The 17,717-nt window shown below is 42.4% G+C and overlaps 1 protein-coding gene across 1 annotated transcript; it reads right to left on the bottom strand.

Annotated features, from left to right (window-relative positions):
- Nucleotides 1–3,492: 3,492 nt before the first annotated feature.
- On the bottom strand, nt 3,493–11,557 carry Pgbd2 (piggyBac transposable element derived 2). Its single transcript, XM_026398222.2, has 3 exons — nt 11,501–11,557; nt 7,368–7,429; nt 3,493–5,283 (listed from the first exon to the last, which is right to left on the bottom strand). The coding sequence occupies exons 2-3, from the start codon at nt 7,382–7,384 to the stop codon at nt 3,522–3,524; spliced, it is 1,779 nt and encodes a 592-aa protein (XP_026254007.1). The 5' UTR covers nt 7,385–7,429; nt 11,501–11,557; the 3' UTR covers nt 3,493–3,521.
- Between the last annotated feature and the right edge of the window lie 6,160 nt (nt 11,558–17,717).

The following is a 17,717-nucleotide window of genomic DNA, read 5'->3' as shown; positions in this document are numbered from 1 at the left end:
TGCAGAAAAGGTATTTGACAAAGTAAAGCACCCCTTCATGTTCAAAACACTAGAAAAACTACGGACAATAGGAATATATCTCAACATCATAAAGGATATCTATGCTAACATCATTATAAATGGAGAAAAATCAAAGACATTCCCTCTAAAAACTGGAACAAGCTAGGGATGCCTTCTTTCACCACTTATATTTAACATAGTTCTTGAAACACTGTCCAGAACAATTAGAGAGATGAAAAAATTAAAGGAATAATTATATGAAAAGAGAAACTTAAATTAGTATTATTTGCTGATGATTTGATTCTATACCTAGTACTAAATGAACTTAGTAAAGTATCAGGATATAAAATCAACACCCATAAATCAAAGGCATTACTGAATATCAGTGACAAATCCTCTGAGAGAGAAATGAGGAAAACTACCCCATTTACAATAGCCTCTTAAAAAACATACTTTGAATCAACTTAATGAAAGAGGTAAAAGATCTATACAATGAAAACTACAGAACCCTAAAAAAAGAAATCAAAGAAAACCTTAGAAGAAGATAGAAAGATCTACCTTGCTCTTGGATAGGCAGAATTAATATTATCAAAATGACTATACTACCAAAAGCACTATACAGATTTAGTGCAATTCTGATCAAAATCCCAATGGAATTCCTCATAGAAATAGAAAAAGCAATCATGAAATCCATCTCGAAAAATAAAAGACCCAGAATAGCTAAAGCAATGCTTAGCAGGAAGAGTGAGGCAGGTAGCATCACTCTACCAGACCTTAAACTACACTACAGAGCAATAGTAACAAAAATAGCATGGTATTGGCACCAAAACAGACTGGTAGACCAATGGTACAGAATAAAGGACACAGAGACTAACCCACAAAATTACAATTATCTTATATTAGACAAAGGTGCCAAAAACATGCATTGGAGAAAAGATAGCCTTTTCAACAAATGGTGCAGGGAAAACTGGAAATCCATATGCAACAAAATGAAATTAAACCCCTATCTCTCACCATGCCAAAAATTCAACTCAAAGTGGATCAAGAACCTAGGAATTAAACCAGAGACTCTGCATCTAATAGAAGAAAAAGTAGACCCTAATCTTCATCATGTGGGATTAGGCCCCAACTTCCTTAATAAGACTCGTATAGCACAAGAATTAAAACCAACAATCAATAAATGAGATGGACTCAAATTAAAAATTTTCTTCTCAGCAAAAGAAACAATCTGTGACGTGAATAGAGAGCCTACATCTTGGGAGCAAATTTTTAAGATATCATCTCACTCCAGTCAGAATGTCAGCTATTATGAAGACAAACAACCGTAAGTATTGGCGAGGATGTGGGGAATAAAGGCACACTCATACATTGCTGATGGGACTGCAAATTGGAAAGCAGTATGGAGATTCCTTGGAAATCTGGGAATGGAACCACCATGTGACCCAGCTAATCCCTCTCCTCAGTCTATACCCAAAGGACTTAAAACAGCATACTACAGGGACACAGCCTCATCAATGTTTATAGCAGCACAATTCACAATAGCTCAACTTTGGAACCTATCTAGAAGCCCTTCAGTAGATGAATGGATAAAAAAAAAATGTGGCATACATACACAATGGAATATTATTTGGCAATTAAAGAGAATAAAATCATGGCATTTGCAGGTAAATGGACATAGTTGGAGAAGATAATCCTAAGTAAAGTTAGCCAATCCCAAAAAAGCAAATGCCAAATGTTTTCTCTGATATAAGGTGACTAACTCATAGTAGGGTAGGGAGGAGGAGCATGGGAGGAATAGATGAACTCTAGATAGGGCAGAGGGGTGGGAGGTGAAAAGAGGGGGCATGGTGTTAGCAACGATGATAGAATGTGATGGACATCATTATCTAAAGTACACATATGAAGACATGAATTGGTGTCAACATACGTTATATACAACCAGAGATATGAAAAATTGTTCTTTATATGTGTAATAAGAATTGTAGTGAATTCCGTGGTCATGTATTTAAAACATCAATTTTTGAAAAGGTGATATAGATTTATACCTCCTCAGGTACTGCACAGAGCTGCCCTTTCCCCATCTACACCATCAGTAATTACTTAGAACAAATGCACTTGATGAGGGAGTGGGGTATCTGGCAATTGCTTTTCTTTGCATTTCACTGTCACCAGCACAGTCCCTTATAGATCTTCACTGTTCATTTCTCATTTCCATCATTTTCTTTTTATACAACACTTCACATTTTTCTTGTGCCATTTATGTGTTTTTGAGGTCCTTATTCACTGGGGATATTATTATAAATGCAATAACTTGGAACATATTTTCTCAATTTCTTTGCATTTTAATTAATGAATGTAAATTTTATACTTCTATACAGTTGAATATATTGTTGGGTGCTTTTTTCATTTGTACTGCTATTTTCTTTCCCAAAGAAAAGATATTCAACTTGCTCTTGAGCTTACTTCTATGCACATTTTTTACATGTATATCTTTTAATATTCTGGAATGCACACCAGGTTTTCCAACATAAAAATGTTTCCTTACTTCAATAAGTTCACCCTAAGCTCAGGAATTTATAAATTTGGGCTTTAAATAAGTGGAAAATACATATGACTCTTAACAAATTATGCTGAACATCCTATGCTGTGTTGGTTATAAAAATAGATTCCATATATATGTACATTAGGGAAATTTTTTTTAAGAGAGAGTGAGAGAGGAGAGAGAGAGAGAATTTTTAATATTTATTTTTTAGTTCTCGGCGGACACAACATCTTTGTTGGTATGTGGTGCCAGGCGAGCGCGCTACCGCTTGAGCCACATCCCCAGCCCAGGGAAATATTTTTATCAAGAAAATATGAACTCGGAAACTCTAGCACTCTGAATAAATGCAAAGTGAATTAACTATCCCTGGACAGTCTCAAGTAATATGAAATAAATAATTAAGAAATATATACTATGGCCTATATTTTAGATAACAAACCATGGCATACAATAGTAAAACTTTGTGCCATTCATACAGTTTTTCTTTGATTATTCTTTTTATGTGGTGAGAAGTACAGGGATTGAACCCAGGGGCACTCAACTACTAAGCCACATCTCCAGCCCTATTTTGTATTTTATTTACTCTCAATCCTCCTGCCTTAGCCTCCCTAATCACTGTGATTATGGGTGATTACAGGGGTGCGCTCCCGCAACTGGCCTCTTTGATCATTCTTGTCAGAACTTAAATATACCCCGAAGCAAGATTTTTATTTATTTGGATAAGTTTAAATAAATAATGGTACAAAATACAGATTTGCAAACATTCATGATTACTAACATAAACACTACTTTATATTACATGTAGGCATATACAATAATAAAAAAGATAATAATAATGGGGATAAGGAGAAAATACAAAACCAAGTCATTGAGAATTCAGGTCCTTTTTCCTACACAAATAAAACAGAAGTGCTTTAACTACTGGATGTAATTATCTGTAGACACCCCATTATAAACCAAAACAAGCACACCTTTGCCATCACCGGGTGTGGTACTCCCTAAAGCACTTGGCGTGGACGCCTTTCTGGCACTTCTCACACCGGGTGTTGGTCTGTGAGTGGCAGAGGGCACATCGGGTCCTCTTGTCCTGGTGGATAATCCAGTGCCCAATCATATCAAAGCGGCTCTCAGTTTCCAGCCGCCTGCTTCTCCTCCCTTGTGAGGACATGTCAGCATTGCTCTCTAAGTACACACAGGCAACATATCTTCGGAAGGCAAGGAGGTCCACCTGTGCATCCTGGCAGCAGATCCTGTGCAGCTGCCATGCATTGTTGAGGGCAGCATCAATAACATAGCCAATGAAGCTCGAGTACCACTTCATGCCCCGGATCTTTACCTTGTACTTGGCAATATTCTGGTCCATCCTGCCAACACCCCCCACCTTCTCCTGATACAGCTTCACCAGTGATGGCTGGTGGACCTGAGTTCGTGTTTTGGCTGCTCCCGAGTGACGGCTAGTCAGCCTCACAGGCTCTATGCCCACAGCATTGGAGCAGATGTTGATCATGCTGCTGTCGTGCCAGCGGCACACAATGATCTCCTCGCTCTCGTCAACTTTGTAATCAAATGAGCCTCTCTTCATTTTTCTCAACTCTTTGGGATCTTTGAGGGGACATCGCTCAATCCTGTACTCACGAACAGTTCCTGTGGCCTTCACCCCCTTTTTCCTCAAAATGGACATCAATTTGACACTTGTAAAAACCTTGTCAAAAAATATGTGGTATGGCAGAAAGCCACGCTCCTGAAGCGCATCCACAAATTTTATGACCATACTGCCTCCGAGATCCAAGCCCTTGTCTGGCTTGGTGAATAATGTGCCTTGTGAAGGTTCAAACCACACCAAGTATCCTCTGCTAGTTGTCCCGCACCAGATTTTGTAGCCAAGTCTCACAGGTTTCCCTGAGTGCAGCTGCTTGGATCCCCGGTGCCCGAAGTATTCACACATGGACTCACCGAAGCTATAGAACTCTTCCAAGGGAGCATGCTTCTGGAAATTGCAGTTCATCCTGACGATAAGGGGCCTGACCTTGGCAAACCTATCACTTTCATCAAGTTCATTGTTATCTGCAAAATGGAGGTATGAGAAGATCAGTTCAAATCTGTCCCTTCTAATTGCATCAGCTACAAGATGATGATGTGAGTCAGGAGAGGTTTCCCAAAACATCCTTCTCCTTGGATAGGAGATATACCCACTTAAAATCAAAATGCCCAAAACACACTTCAATTCCTGGGCTGTGAGACCCAGGTTGACACTCTTCTGCCAAGCATAACGATTGGTTTCATTAACAATGAAATTAATTGTTCCTTCATCAAAAAACAATTCAAAGAGGCCTACGGGACTTAGTTCCTGGCTTTTGAGGTCTTCAATGTGCGGATCTGATGCTGTCCAACTGCCAAACTCTGGTCGAATATCTCTCTTGGTCCAGACACGCTGAGGCTCCACTACTGCCTTCTGCCTCTTCTTGGCTGGCTGCAGCTCCAGGTCATCATTATCCTCCCCAGTGCCAGAGTCCTCAGACACAACGGACGCATGGAGCATACTGCCAGGCAGTTGAGCACCTCGCCGGCCATCTTCATCCCCAGAATCCTCATCTGTGAAGTCCCCTGCAGCATTGTCGGGAGGTGCAATGAAAATCTCCTCCCTGTTGTTGCCAGACTCTTCCTCCTCCAAAGCATTCAGAACCTCAAGCAGCTTAGTGGACTTCACCTTTGAGTGGGCACCTCTTCTAGCAGTGTCAACTCTGCAATGACAAAAGACAGTCAGGGAGGGGCTACTCTGGACAGGCAAAACTTCAGCTGGAAAGAGGAGCCCACTGGGAGGTACCTTAGATTAAACAGCCTCACAGATTTGGATCCACCAGGTACAACACCAGGTCGATAAACTTTCCAGAAAATAGAGATTACACCTTTAAGTGCAGAAGTATTTTAATTATGAGAGGCACTCTAAAGAGGCATTATGTAATCCCTTTCCCTCATAGTGTTCCAAGTAGAGGATCCCCTCTACTAATAAATCCAGGTACCAATGTCTTGACACCCCAGATACCAGTCGACTGCCAATTGGAAGTCCAGTTGGAGTGACACCCAGGCTGTCCCCTCAGATTTGGACTCAGTGGCCCCAGAAGCTCTGCTCTCATGTTTGACCTACCTATCTCTTCCCTGTGTCTGATTTATCTGACAAACAAGATTCCCTCACTTCCCAAATTCTCAAACTCTCCCTAGTTGAACTTCATTTCCCAAATTCAAGAACTGAACAGACTCAGATTTCCAAATGGCTCTCTCACTGATCATCTTGCTGCACGCTAACGGCAATTTAGGAGCTGAACAGATTTGGAAAACATGAAAACATCCCTGCCATTCAAACTCATCCTGTGGACATAGGTAACAAAAGAGATGACAAGAGTTCCTTATATTTAATGGCACTGGTCAGAGGCTCAGAGTAGGAAAACTCTACTTTCAAACTGCACTTAGTTCTAACTGGAGGAAACAAATAACAAGTAGCTACACAGGTAGCAACAAATGCCATCCTTGAATAAAGGACTGAGACCAGGGGTGCTATTTTAAATAGAAAAGAGAATGGGGCTGGGGGTGTGGCTCAAGTGGTAACATGCTTGCCTGGCATGCGCAGGGCGCTGGGTTCGATCCTCAGCACCACATAAAAATAAATAAAGATGTTGTGTCCACCGAAAACTGAAAAATAAATATTAAAAAATTATCTTTAACAAAAAAAGAGAATGAAGGCTCAGAAGCAAGAGACCTGAACAAGTGAGGGAGTTGTCCCTGCAGATCGCTAGAGACAGGATGTCTCAGGAAAAAAGAAAGAATGACAGGCACAAGGCCCTGAAGCTGAAGTTACAGTGAGGACAGAGCAGAAGCAGTGGGAACCAGGCCCCACAGGCTCAGGCCAGGACTTTTGGTGGTATTCAATTATCCCAGAAAACCCCAAGGGGGATGGAGCAGGACAGCAAAGAGTCACATCTAGGTTATAAAAGCCTCAACTGTGAGAACAGACTTGGTGGGAGGGTGGGCATGGATGCTCCTGTTGCCGCCCTGTGTCTCTCCAGGTCCCACACTGAGGACCCTCCACCCCAGAGGAAAGATGCAGCATTTACCATGGAGCCTATTTCCATGGAGACCTGCACATGAACTCTGGAGTCCAGGTTGCATTAGAGATTCACTCCAGTATCTCTTCCTATATGATGACTTCACCTCCTCCAAGCTGACTTCTAGAAAAGTAAGTTTTTCACCCATCTGAGCTTTGTGTGGACTAGGAAGACAGACCACCCTGAAGGGAGAGAAAACCAAAAGCCCTTCCTGTAGACCCTGGACTGAGACAAGTTTTGGGGGACGTGGCCATCTTCATGTCATCTCTACCCCAGCTTCACCCAGCTCCCAGGGGCAGATCCAGGCCTGCCAGGACGGGGCCTCTACCAGTCTCACTTGCTACCCGAGCTCCTGCTCACCCCCAGATCCTGTAGGTTCTGTACCCGACTCTTCCCTGTGGCCATGGGAAAGCAGGCAGAGACTAAGGCAGCCTCACGGGCAACCATCTGTGGTCTTTACCTTGAAAGATGAGGAAAGTAAAATTGTGTTTTATATCAAGCGTATGCGCTGCTGCCACACGCCCAGTTTGTACCATATATACTTCCTTGTCTGTCTCATCTCTTCTGTTCTTCTCCCTCTCTCTCCTCTCCTCCCTCATGCTTTCTAAACACCAACTGTTTAGTGAAGCTAGAAGGACTAAAGGCTAAAAGTGTCACTAGCTTGGCCTTTCAAAACAGAGAGGAGTAAATACTTTTAAAAGCATTTCATTCAACAGCACTCCTACCTTGAGGGTGAAGCCATGATGAACTGGGAAGGTGAGACTATCTTTATTCAGAGTCTAAGAACCTGTAAGACAATGAAGGTCATTTTTTTAAAAAATTACATCTTAATAAGCAAAGCAACAGGATCTCCCCTGGCCAAACTATCAAGAGAATCAAGGACATGATTAAGAGGGACTTCAGGACAGTGGTTACCTCTGAAGAGAAACGATGAAATTATCGCAGACACTTGGAGGTATCTAAAATTTTGGTAGGGTTCTATTTCTTAAACTGAGTAGGATATTCAGACTTGCTTATTAATCTTTACTTTGTTCTTGTCCCATGCTTTGGTATGTACCATTCCATACACAAACACGAACAGGCACGGGGACCCTGGCAAAGAAACACAAACTATCTGGCAAAGCCACTCAGTGCCCCACAGGAGGAGTACTGCTCTGTAGAGATGAAGGACTGGCAGGCAGACGTCCATCTGTGGTATTCCAGAGCACACACATCTTGCACAGCTAGAAGGAAGAAAAAATGAACAGTTACCTGTGTCCTTTATGAAGAATGTCCTTATCGAAGCCTTCTGAAATTGTTTACCCAAACTCTCTCAAAGGCCATCAGCCTACATCCTGGCCTCACACGATGCCCCTGACTGCTACCTCTGGTCCACTTGACATCACTCTTAAATTCCTTTAAGACTTATGAGAAAAGCTCATTATCAGACTAGACCTTATGTTCCAGGAATCACAGCCACTAGTCCCCACAGGCCCTCAGTGAATCTGGGTATGTGACCACAATGTCTACAAAGCTCCAGTCTCTTCTGTTCTCACTTTCTTTGGCACCAATGATGGCTGGCAAGAGAGACATGCAGGTAAATGCCATGTGTGTGAGAAAGTCTTGATCCTTCAAATTCCCCCACCCTGTCTACTCCCAAGCCTGAAGCCTGGTAAGAATGTGGAATATGGAACCATCAGAGATAAAGCTGTGCAACCTTGCCAAGTCATTTACCTTCTCTGTGCCCTTATCTCCTCACCCATGAAATGGTCACCTACTGTCATTCCCTTGTGAAAATGCGCATGAATGTGTATAAAGTACACACAAAAGACATGGCTTCACAGAGTATTAGCAACGGGTTAAGAACCACAACACCCCTTGCAATTAAAATAGTCAAAAATTCTGAAAACTAAACATTTTCAAAAGTTTGCCACAAACTGTTGCAGCAAACCTGAATTGATCTGAGGTTCTCTATAATCTGTATTTCCTTAACCAATTATAACTATCAACACATTTTGGTACAGAAATACCCTACATGATTAAGAGGTGCTTTGGTACAAGTCTGATAAAAGTCAAACACTATGACCTTTTCCCCCAAGTTCAGCCAGGTTTGGGGCAGGAAATGTGACCTGTTACCATTTCACAGTAGCTCTGCCTCTCGGCAGCTCATCACCTCTTCCTCTGCCATGCCCTCGGCTGGCCTCATTCACTCACTAACATCTACACCCAGGGCTCCAATTTCCCCAGGTCACAATCAAATCAGGCTCTACAATAAGATCAAGGACACTCACAGCCGCCACCTCAGCTTAGATGACCCTGAATACCTTTCTCCATCCACCAAGCTTTCAGTAAAGGATTCTTCTATCACAGTTTTTATCACAATATGACTAAAATGACCCATCTGAGAATTAAGCCCATCTCTGGATCCTCAGAAGTCAATATGGCTTCTGGCATGCAATAGGCCCCAATAAACAAACTACTAGTGCCCCGGAAATAACAGTCACACTCCAGGGCACCCCAGCAGCATCCTGCTGTAGGCCTTCATCTTTATCTTCATCTTCACTTTCTGGCTTTGAGATAGCTATTTAGGAAATAGCTAACCAAAGCATACTTCTTAAAGATTCTCTGAAACCATACACAGGAAATGTCCATCAGTGGAGAGTCTAATACAGTGGACACAGCTGGCTGGGAGAGGGACAGCTAGGCAGGAAACCCATCTCCCTTTCTGTGCTCCTCAGACCACACTTCCTCATTTTCACTTTTAGTGGTTCTCAAATTGCTCCCTAGCCCTCCATCTCCTCATGTGAACCCCTCCATCCCTTTTGCTCTGCCTGAGAGAACTGACAAAGGACAGTGTACCCACAGATTAAGCAAACTCCAAAAGGGAATAATGTCCAGATAGAAGCTATTGGGCACCCATATTAGGTACCCCCACCTCTCCCTCATCCAAGCACATAAAGTATCTACTAGGTGCCAGGCACACATGTACAAAACTGAAACTGCAGCTAGGGCAGGGTTACCAAGGAGACGGGGTGGGGGAGATTAGGATGCATAAAACAAAAACTGGAACAAGTCAAGGAAATGAAAGAACACTTTCCCAGGGAAAGGATGACTGGCCGGAGAGCTACACAAAGAGTAAGAATTCCCTGAGTAGGCAAGAAACAGGATCCCAGGCAAAGGGAGCAGAACATGAAGGGAAAGAAATGCCAGTCTGAAAAGAGTAGAAATGCCAGTCTGAGTGAAAGCGTCCAAGGAAAGGCTGAACCTGTCCTTTTAAGGCCTTTTTTTTTTTTTATAAAATTACAGACAGAATACAAAACCATCACATTTGCATTTTTAACAAGCTTATTCTAACTGCTGTGTATACAACTGAGTGGTGCTTATCAAGAAAAGAACCTGCCCAAGTGGGATTTAAAAAGTAACAATAAATATAGATCACTGTTTAAGAGGCAAGGGAGACAGGCTGGTCAGAGTCACCTACTGGAGTTCAGGTCTATATGGCTGGAACACAGAGGTGCAATTCATGGAGGCTGGGAGCTCTAGAAGGCAGCCAGATGTGGTGAGCACATCTGAGACAGAAATGTTTGGGGCATTACTCAGAATGGCATCCAGCAGACCACAAACTCTGTGGGCCTGGGACCAAGAAACAGCCTGGCCTGGAGTCATAAATTGGTGCATTTTCTGAGGATTTGTGGAAAGCTCAAAATCTTAAGAGGTTACCAGGGAAGGAAACGCAGACTGAAGGAAATGACTGCCAAGGAAGAAGTCTTTAGAAACTATCTGAGGGAAGGAGGGAAGGAGGAATGGAGGAGCCTGTAAATCTTGTAAAGGGCAAGAAGCTAGCCTGAGAGGCAGCCACAGGCAGAGACTACATAGTGGAGCAAAGGGTGGTTACCTGCGCCAAAACTGCCCAGAGGACTAGGTGGACCTTTTCAACTGGACTGACCACCCAGCAAAGATAAAAGAACCTTGATTTTAAACTTGGAGCTGCCAGAACCACTCTGAAGGGTCTTGGGGAGAAGAGGGGTGGGCTCTACTATTGAAAATGTTAATTTCTCCCAGAAGACAAGATAATTAAATGCAAGTAAATGCTGGCTTGGATGTTATAGGATATGGTTCTGCTGTTGTTGTTGTTCTTTCTGTTAAAAAGATGCTCACAAGTGGGATATCTGGGTGAACCTATGTGGGAATTCTTTTGTACTACCTTTGCAACTTTTTGGAATTCTGAAAATATTTCAAGACGAAAGTCTTTTTTAAAGATATTTTATAAATATAAATGACTCAAAGCTAAGCCAGGTGCAAAACAGCTCAGGAGGGGCCTTTTTGAGACAAGAGCACCTCTCTCTGTCCCTATCTCAGTATCAAAAGAGAAACAGCAAGAAGAGGAAACAAAGACTCTGAAACCTCAGGGATCCCACAGAAAAGCAGACACAAATCAATTCCAAAACGCCCCGCCCCTGCACGTCTGCGCGCTGAGCTGCTGGCCCCTGAAGCGCACCCCTCCCAAACCCCCTTAGCCTGCCCCAGACCAGTCCAACCCGCCTATAACGCAACCCTCTTCAGTTCAGCCCGGCCTACTCTCCATTCTCGGAATCAGGCCCGCCCAGGTCCCGCAAACATTCCATCCCACCCTAATCAGCCTCAGTCACACCCACCCCACTACCCTGCAAGCTCAGCCGACCCCGCCGGCTTGCAGCCACAGCGCCCCCTTGCGACCCTCAGAGCTCACAGCCTGGAGGCCTATTGTTCCCGTCTGGTTTGTTCCCTACTCCTGGTTCTCCGCGCCTAGCAGTAAGGCTGACTGCACTGTTGAGAAAATGCAACATCAGGTCCCGCTACTCCTGCATAAAAACCGGGCGTGCAAGCGGGTAACGCCTACCTGGGCTGGCCAGACCTGAGCCTCGCCTGAATGTACTGGACGCCCTGAGGAAAGTACAGCAAGACCTCTGAGCCAGCCTTGGCATTGGGTGTCGCGGCCGCGCAACGTCCGGCACTAGAGTGCTCGGGCGCTCAGCCCGCTTTACTCGCCACGCCCCCGGGAAGGCCACGCCCCCGCCCGAGCAATCATAGAGATGGCAGAACCTCCGAGGCGCCTAGAGAGAACCTGAAAGTGCCTCCAAAACCGAGTGGCCAGGATCACAATATTCACCTCAGAGGGTTAGATCCTCCCGCAACTTTCACCTGGTTTCTCCTCGGTTCTCACCTAGAAACTTGCGCAGCTTCTACTCGGGGTGGGGGCCTCCATGACCTCTTTCTTTCTAGGGCAGTAGTTCTTACTTATGGCCCAAAACTAAAAATAGTAAAACCTCCCGGAATCGGAAACTGTGGGCGGGCCCCAATAATCTGTGCCTTCCAAGCCCCGAAGGTGACCCTAATGCAAATAGGGTTTGGATACCACTGATCTTGGGTTTATCATCCTCCACAGTCTTTAACATTTTTACCTGGCTAGGTCTTTATTGTAGGGGCTGGCCTGGGCATTGTGGGTATGATTTCAGAAAACCAGGAGTCCCTGTTTCCTCTGAAGAGCCTGTTAGTACCTGTATTTTTACTTATTAAAATCATAACCTTCATTGTAGGAAGTTGAGCATCCCTGGCTTCTACCTACTAAATTCCAGTAGCATGCTACACTCCCAAGACTCCAGTTATAACAACTAAAAAATCTCCAGTGTCCCCAGAAAGGCCAAATCTCTCATTGCACTGAAACATGGCAGCCAGTTAGGTGTGTAGAATTTCAGAGAAAACAGTTCCTTGACCGGGAAAGCTTTGTCTAAACACAAAAATCCCAAACAGGGCCCAAAATCCATTAACATCCAAAAAGAGGGCCAGTAGTGAAGGTTTTGTTGTTGCGTTTCCAACCACTATTTAACCTAGGTGGTTTTTTTGTTTGTTTGTTTGTTTTTGGTTGTTGTAAAGTGTGGTTCCAAAACACCTGAGTCAGAAAAAAAAAATGTGTGTGTGTGTGTGTGTGTGTGTGTGTGTGTGTGTGTGTGTGTGTGTATCATGGTCATTTGGGGCACATCCAAGTTTGTCATTGTTCAGTTCACACATAAGCAAATTAAAAGGATAGAGGCTGAGCCTTGGGAAGGTGTGGGTACTATTTTAGGCAAGGTGGTGCAGTTTTTTCCATCTTGCTTTCTTTCCCAGAACCTTTGCCTTATTTACTCATTCACTTTTTTATTCAAGAAGAGTTTAAGGAGTGTCCATTCTGTAGCAGTCACTGCTCTGGGCACTGCTGCTAATACATTGAGGAAGAAAAGGGCAAAATAGAAGGCGGCAGGGAAGGGGAAGAGAAAAACCCTGCTATCATCGTGATGCTTAAATTCCAGGGTGGGGATGGGGGGACAGACAATAAATAAACAAGTAAAACATACTGGTATGTGAAAGTGGAAATTGCTATGGAGAGAAAGTAGGTGAGGAGTATATAGAGAAGAGTGGGAGAAGACTGTAGTGAATCCAGTTTTGAATAGTTTGTTCAGGGAAGACCTCAGTGATAAGGTATATTTGAGGGAAAGTCAAAAGATGAAGAGCAATGTATGAGGAATTCAAGAGGAAAAATACTTGAAGCAGAGTGGATGGCACGACCAACGGCTCTGAAGTAGGAGCAAGCCTAGCCCAGCTGTGAGGATCACCATGGCTGAATCTGATAAAATTGTGTTAGTAAGAAATAAGCTAAGCTTTAAAGAAAAAAATTGGAATAATTATTTAAATTAAGTGTATTATGCTGTGCATAAACTTTATAAAAAGACTTGGTATAGCTTGTTTATACTAGCTTGCTTTAGGAGATTGACACATTTTTTTAGAATACTTATAAAAGTGCAACTAGAGGATGGGTGTGGTGATACTTGTCTGTAATCCCAGCTAACCAGGAGGCTGAGACAGGAAGATCACAAGTTTAAAGCCAACCTGGGCAATTTAGCAAGACTGTCTCAAAATAAGAAATAAAAAGGGCTGGGGATGTAACTCAGTGGTAAGCTGTGCTGGTCTATATATAAAAGTCTCGCGTCCATCAGGCAGTGACTAAATATCACCTATAGTTGAGATGTTGATGAATAATATTCAATTAAATTTCAGTCACTAGTTATTTGATTGCATCAAGGCCTTTGATGCCTATAACAAAACCATAACCTACCCAACAATTAAAAATGCCATATGTGTGACACCACAGTCATGGGCAAAAACTGGGAGTTCTACAGCCCATAACATGTGGTGTTCTTACCTTTAAGTGATGACATGAGGAAGATGCTGTCTCCAGCTGCTATGTTCTGTGGTTTTGGTGATGGTGGTGGGGTTGCTATTGTGGGTTTGGTTCATTTTATTTGTGGTGCTGGGCATAGAACCCAGTGCCTCACATACGCTAGGCAAGCACTATATTACTGAGCTACTGAGCTGCACACCCAACCCCTCTAGCTGTTGTTAACAATAGACAAGAAGTCCAAGACAGATGCAGGGAGAGGAGGAGGGAAACTGAAGAGTCTACAGGCATGTCAAGGCAGGGATGAAGGTGAGTGGAACCAGGGGTAGCAGAGGTAGCGCTGAAAAGTGGTGAGATTTGAGCTCTAATTTAGAGCTGAAAGGATTTACAGATGTGAGTACAAGACACAATCCAGAACGGCCTCTATGTTTTGGCTTGAGCAAATGGAACTGTGGTGGTGCTGTCAGCTAAGACAGGGAAGATGCTATCCAGAGAGACCAAGCCAGGAGTGAAAAGAGATCAGAATTTCAGTTGACATATTTCATATGAAATGCCTATTAGACAAGCCATTGAACCTATCCAGGTTTAGGGAGGAGTTCCAAGCTAAAAAGATGCATTGAAATCAGCAAAGTATAGATAATATTTACAGCAGGAGGCCCAGGTGAAAGCTCCCAGACATGAGGGTGAGTGGGTTGGAGAGCAGGGTTGGAGGTGAGCCCTTCTACAGCCACCCTGCCCGCCCCACCAATATGGATGAGTTTGGTCATACCTTGGGGCTGGATTCCTGCCTGTGCATTCAGTCCAGACTTCAACTACCAGTCTGGAAGAGGACAGGGTACCAGGCTTCCAGATGTGGTCTGGGAGCTAAGGCAATTCTGACAAATCTCAACGAAGAAGTATAGAGTTATGTTTGAATAAAGAAATGGGCTTTCTCTAGAATTTAGGAAATGCAGCCTGAGTATCCTCTTGGCTTCTATTAGAGAGGCCCACGTTCAGGGTTCTATTTTATTGAAGATAAATGATCTGGACTGGAGCTAGAGCTTGGTGATAGAGATGTGAGGCCTTGCATTCAATGTTGAGTAACTGAAAAAGGAAGGAAGGAAATGTTCAAGGAGCAACTTAGTGGTGATCGTTGGTTTGAGAGCAATTCAGTGTGTTTTAGGAAGGGTTCAACCAAAAGTTCTGTTTTACCTTCTGTAACAGAAACTCCAACTAAATACTAAGTGAAACAAGCCTGACACAGAAAAACAAATACATTCTGAGCTCACTTATATGTAGAATCTAAAAATGATGATTGCCAGAGGCTGCAAGGGAGGAGAAAGAGTTGGCAGATGAGTTTATCAAAAAGTACAAAGTTTCAGTGAGACAAGATAATAGAGATCTATTGTACAGCATGGACTACACTTAATGATAATATATTATATATTGAAAAGAGAGTATCTTAGTTTTGTTGTTGTTGTTGTTGTCGTTGTTGTTTTCTGCCCACAATACTACATGCTGGGTAAGCAATAGAGAAAAGGTTTATTTTGGGTTCATAGTCCTGATCCAAGGTTCAAGGGCCTCATCTGATTATAGCCTTCATGTTGACAAAATCCAGAGGCAGCAACACAAAATGGTGAGAGTCAGACAATAGGCCTAGCCAAAATGGCTTTGGACCCACTCTTGAGTGGACCCAAACTTGAAATAACCCATTAACCTGTTCATCCATTAATTGAATGAATTGTTAAATTCATTATTTGGGACACAGTTCTAATCTCTTAAAGATTCCACTTGGTCTCATCTTTTAATAAATAATGATGGGGATTAAATTCCAGTATGAGTTTCAAAGGGGAAAACCATATTCAAACCATAGCAGAACTTAAATAAAATGAACTGAAATGTTCTCACTACAAAAAACACTGATAAATGTGCGAGGTGATGGACATGTTAATTTGATTGATTTAGTCACTTCACAATGTGTGTGTGTGTGTGTGTGTGTGTATATATATATATATATATATCACAATGTTATATATATCAAATATATGGTATAAATATGTACAATTTTGTTAATCATACTTCAATAAAGCTTAAAAATGAGTCAGGTATATACAAGTAGACAATAGAATGGTCGTTACTAGGGTGGGAGGAGGATGACATGTGTAGAGTTGATAAGTGGATATAAAATTATAGTTATAAATGACAAATAGGTTCCATTTTGATGTTATGAAACATAGTGACTATAATTAATAATAAGGTATTGCACACTTAAACATTTGTTAAGAGGATCAATCTCATATTAAGTGTTCTTACCATCAAAAACAAACAAACAAAAGGAACACCAGGAAATTTTTGCAGGTGATGAAACAATTTATCACCTTGATCATGGTGATGGTAACACAGTTGTACATATACATCCAAACTCATCAAAGCATATACTTTAATATTAGGCAGTTTTAAAATTTCAAGTATACCTGTTTTAGTCAGCTTTTTTGCTTCTGTACTAAAGTATCTGCAGAAAAATTTTAGGAGAGGAAAAGTTTATTTGGGGGCTCATAGTTTCAGAGGTCTCAATCTATAGACAACAGACTGCATTCCTCAGGGCTCAAGATGAGGCAGGACATCATGGCTGAAGAGTGTAGCAGAGGGAATCAGCTCACATGATGATCAGAAAGCAGAGAGAGAGGTCTCCACTTGCCAGAAACAAATATATGCCCCAAAGCCACACCCCACCACTTCGGTTACCACTCAGTTAATCCCTATCAGGAGATTAATTCACTGATGGGTTAAGACTCTTATAGTCTAATTATTTCTCCTCTGAACCTTCTTGTATTGTCTCACAGGTGAGCTTTTAGGGGACACCTCACATCCAAACCATAGCAATACCTCAGTGAAGCTAGGGAAAGAATAAAATCAGCAAGGGTAAACCACATATAGAACCGAGGAAAGACCAGATACAGGCTTCTACTTGTGCCTTTCCAGTGCAACAGTATAGACAGTGTTCGTTTTCCCAGCAAGTGTTCATGATTGCACACACAGACTATTGTCAACTAAGTAATCTCACCTGAGCCTAGGATTTTACTGGGATGTGGTCAAATAGCTGATTGACCACTGTGTGATCGACCTCCATCCCCACTACATGGCCCAAGGCCTCCATCATAAATCATGTTGTTAATATAGATTTCCTGGGGTGAACCAAGTCCACAGATAAAGACATTCTTATCAGGAAGTTTATTGGAAGGGTTTGGAGATTACCATCCAGGAAAAAGAAAGGCCTTAATTTGGAAGTCCAGGATTTAGATGTTCCAAACCTTTGAGTCAAATCTATACTAAAAAGGACTTAGGAGTTTTCAATCTGTTGGTCATCACCTAAAAATGTACAAATTAGCTATAAAATCTTTGGTTATAGGAGGCTAGAATTTTCTTCAAAAACATATTTTAAAGTGTCTTAGACCACAATCTTAAGACTCTTTGTCAAAGTACATATCTTTTGTTGAGCAAGAAAAATATCAAATCTCTGAACAAAGCATCCTCAAAATCAGTAGAGAAATCCAAAAAGTGTAACCCATATTCCACATCTATAATCACAGATTTTCTCAGAAATATCCATGGCATACCCTCAGGCTGTCAGGCCCCTGTGTTGATACACAGAGGAGAGAATAGCGCTAGTTTCTCTCAGTTTCATTGACCTTGGGCGGTGTTTATTTCCCCTGGAGAGAATCAGTAATGTAGTGAGCAATGTCCAGCATTTCAAAATATCAAACAAGGAAAACAAGGCAAAAATCTCAGAGCATCACACCTGGAAGAGATAAATCCATTTGCACAACTTTTTTCTTGCTTATGTATATTGCTGTATACTGCAATGAAAGCACATGAATATGTATATGATTTGTACCTGGGGTGTGTATGGTATATGCATGAGCGT

This window comes from Urocitellus parryii, chromosome 1 (assembly GCF_045843805.1).
Source record: "Urocitellus parryii isolate mUroPar1 chromosome 1, mUroPar1.hap1, whole genome shotgun sequence".
Taxonomy (NCBI): domain Eukaryota; kingdom Metazoa; phylum Chordata; class Mammalia; order Rodentia; family Sciuridae; genus Urocitellus; species Urocitellus parryii.
The sequence above is the reverse complement of the archived record's forward strand: the minus strand, read 5'-3'. Positions and strand labels throughout refer to the sequence as shown.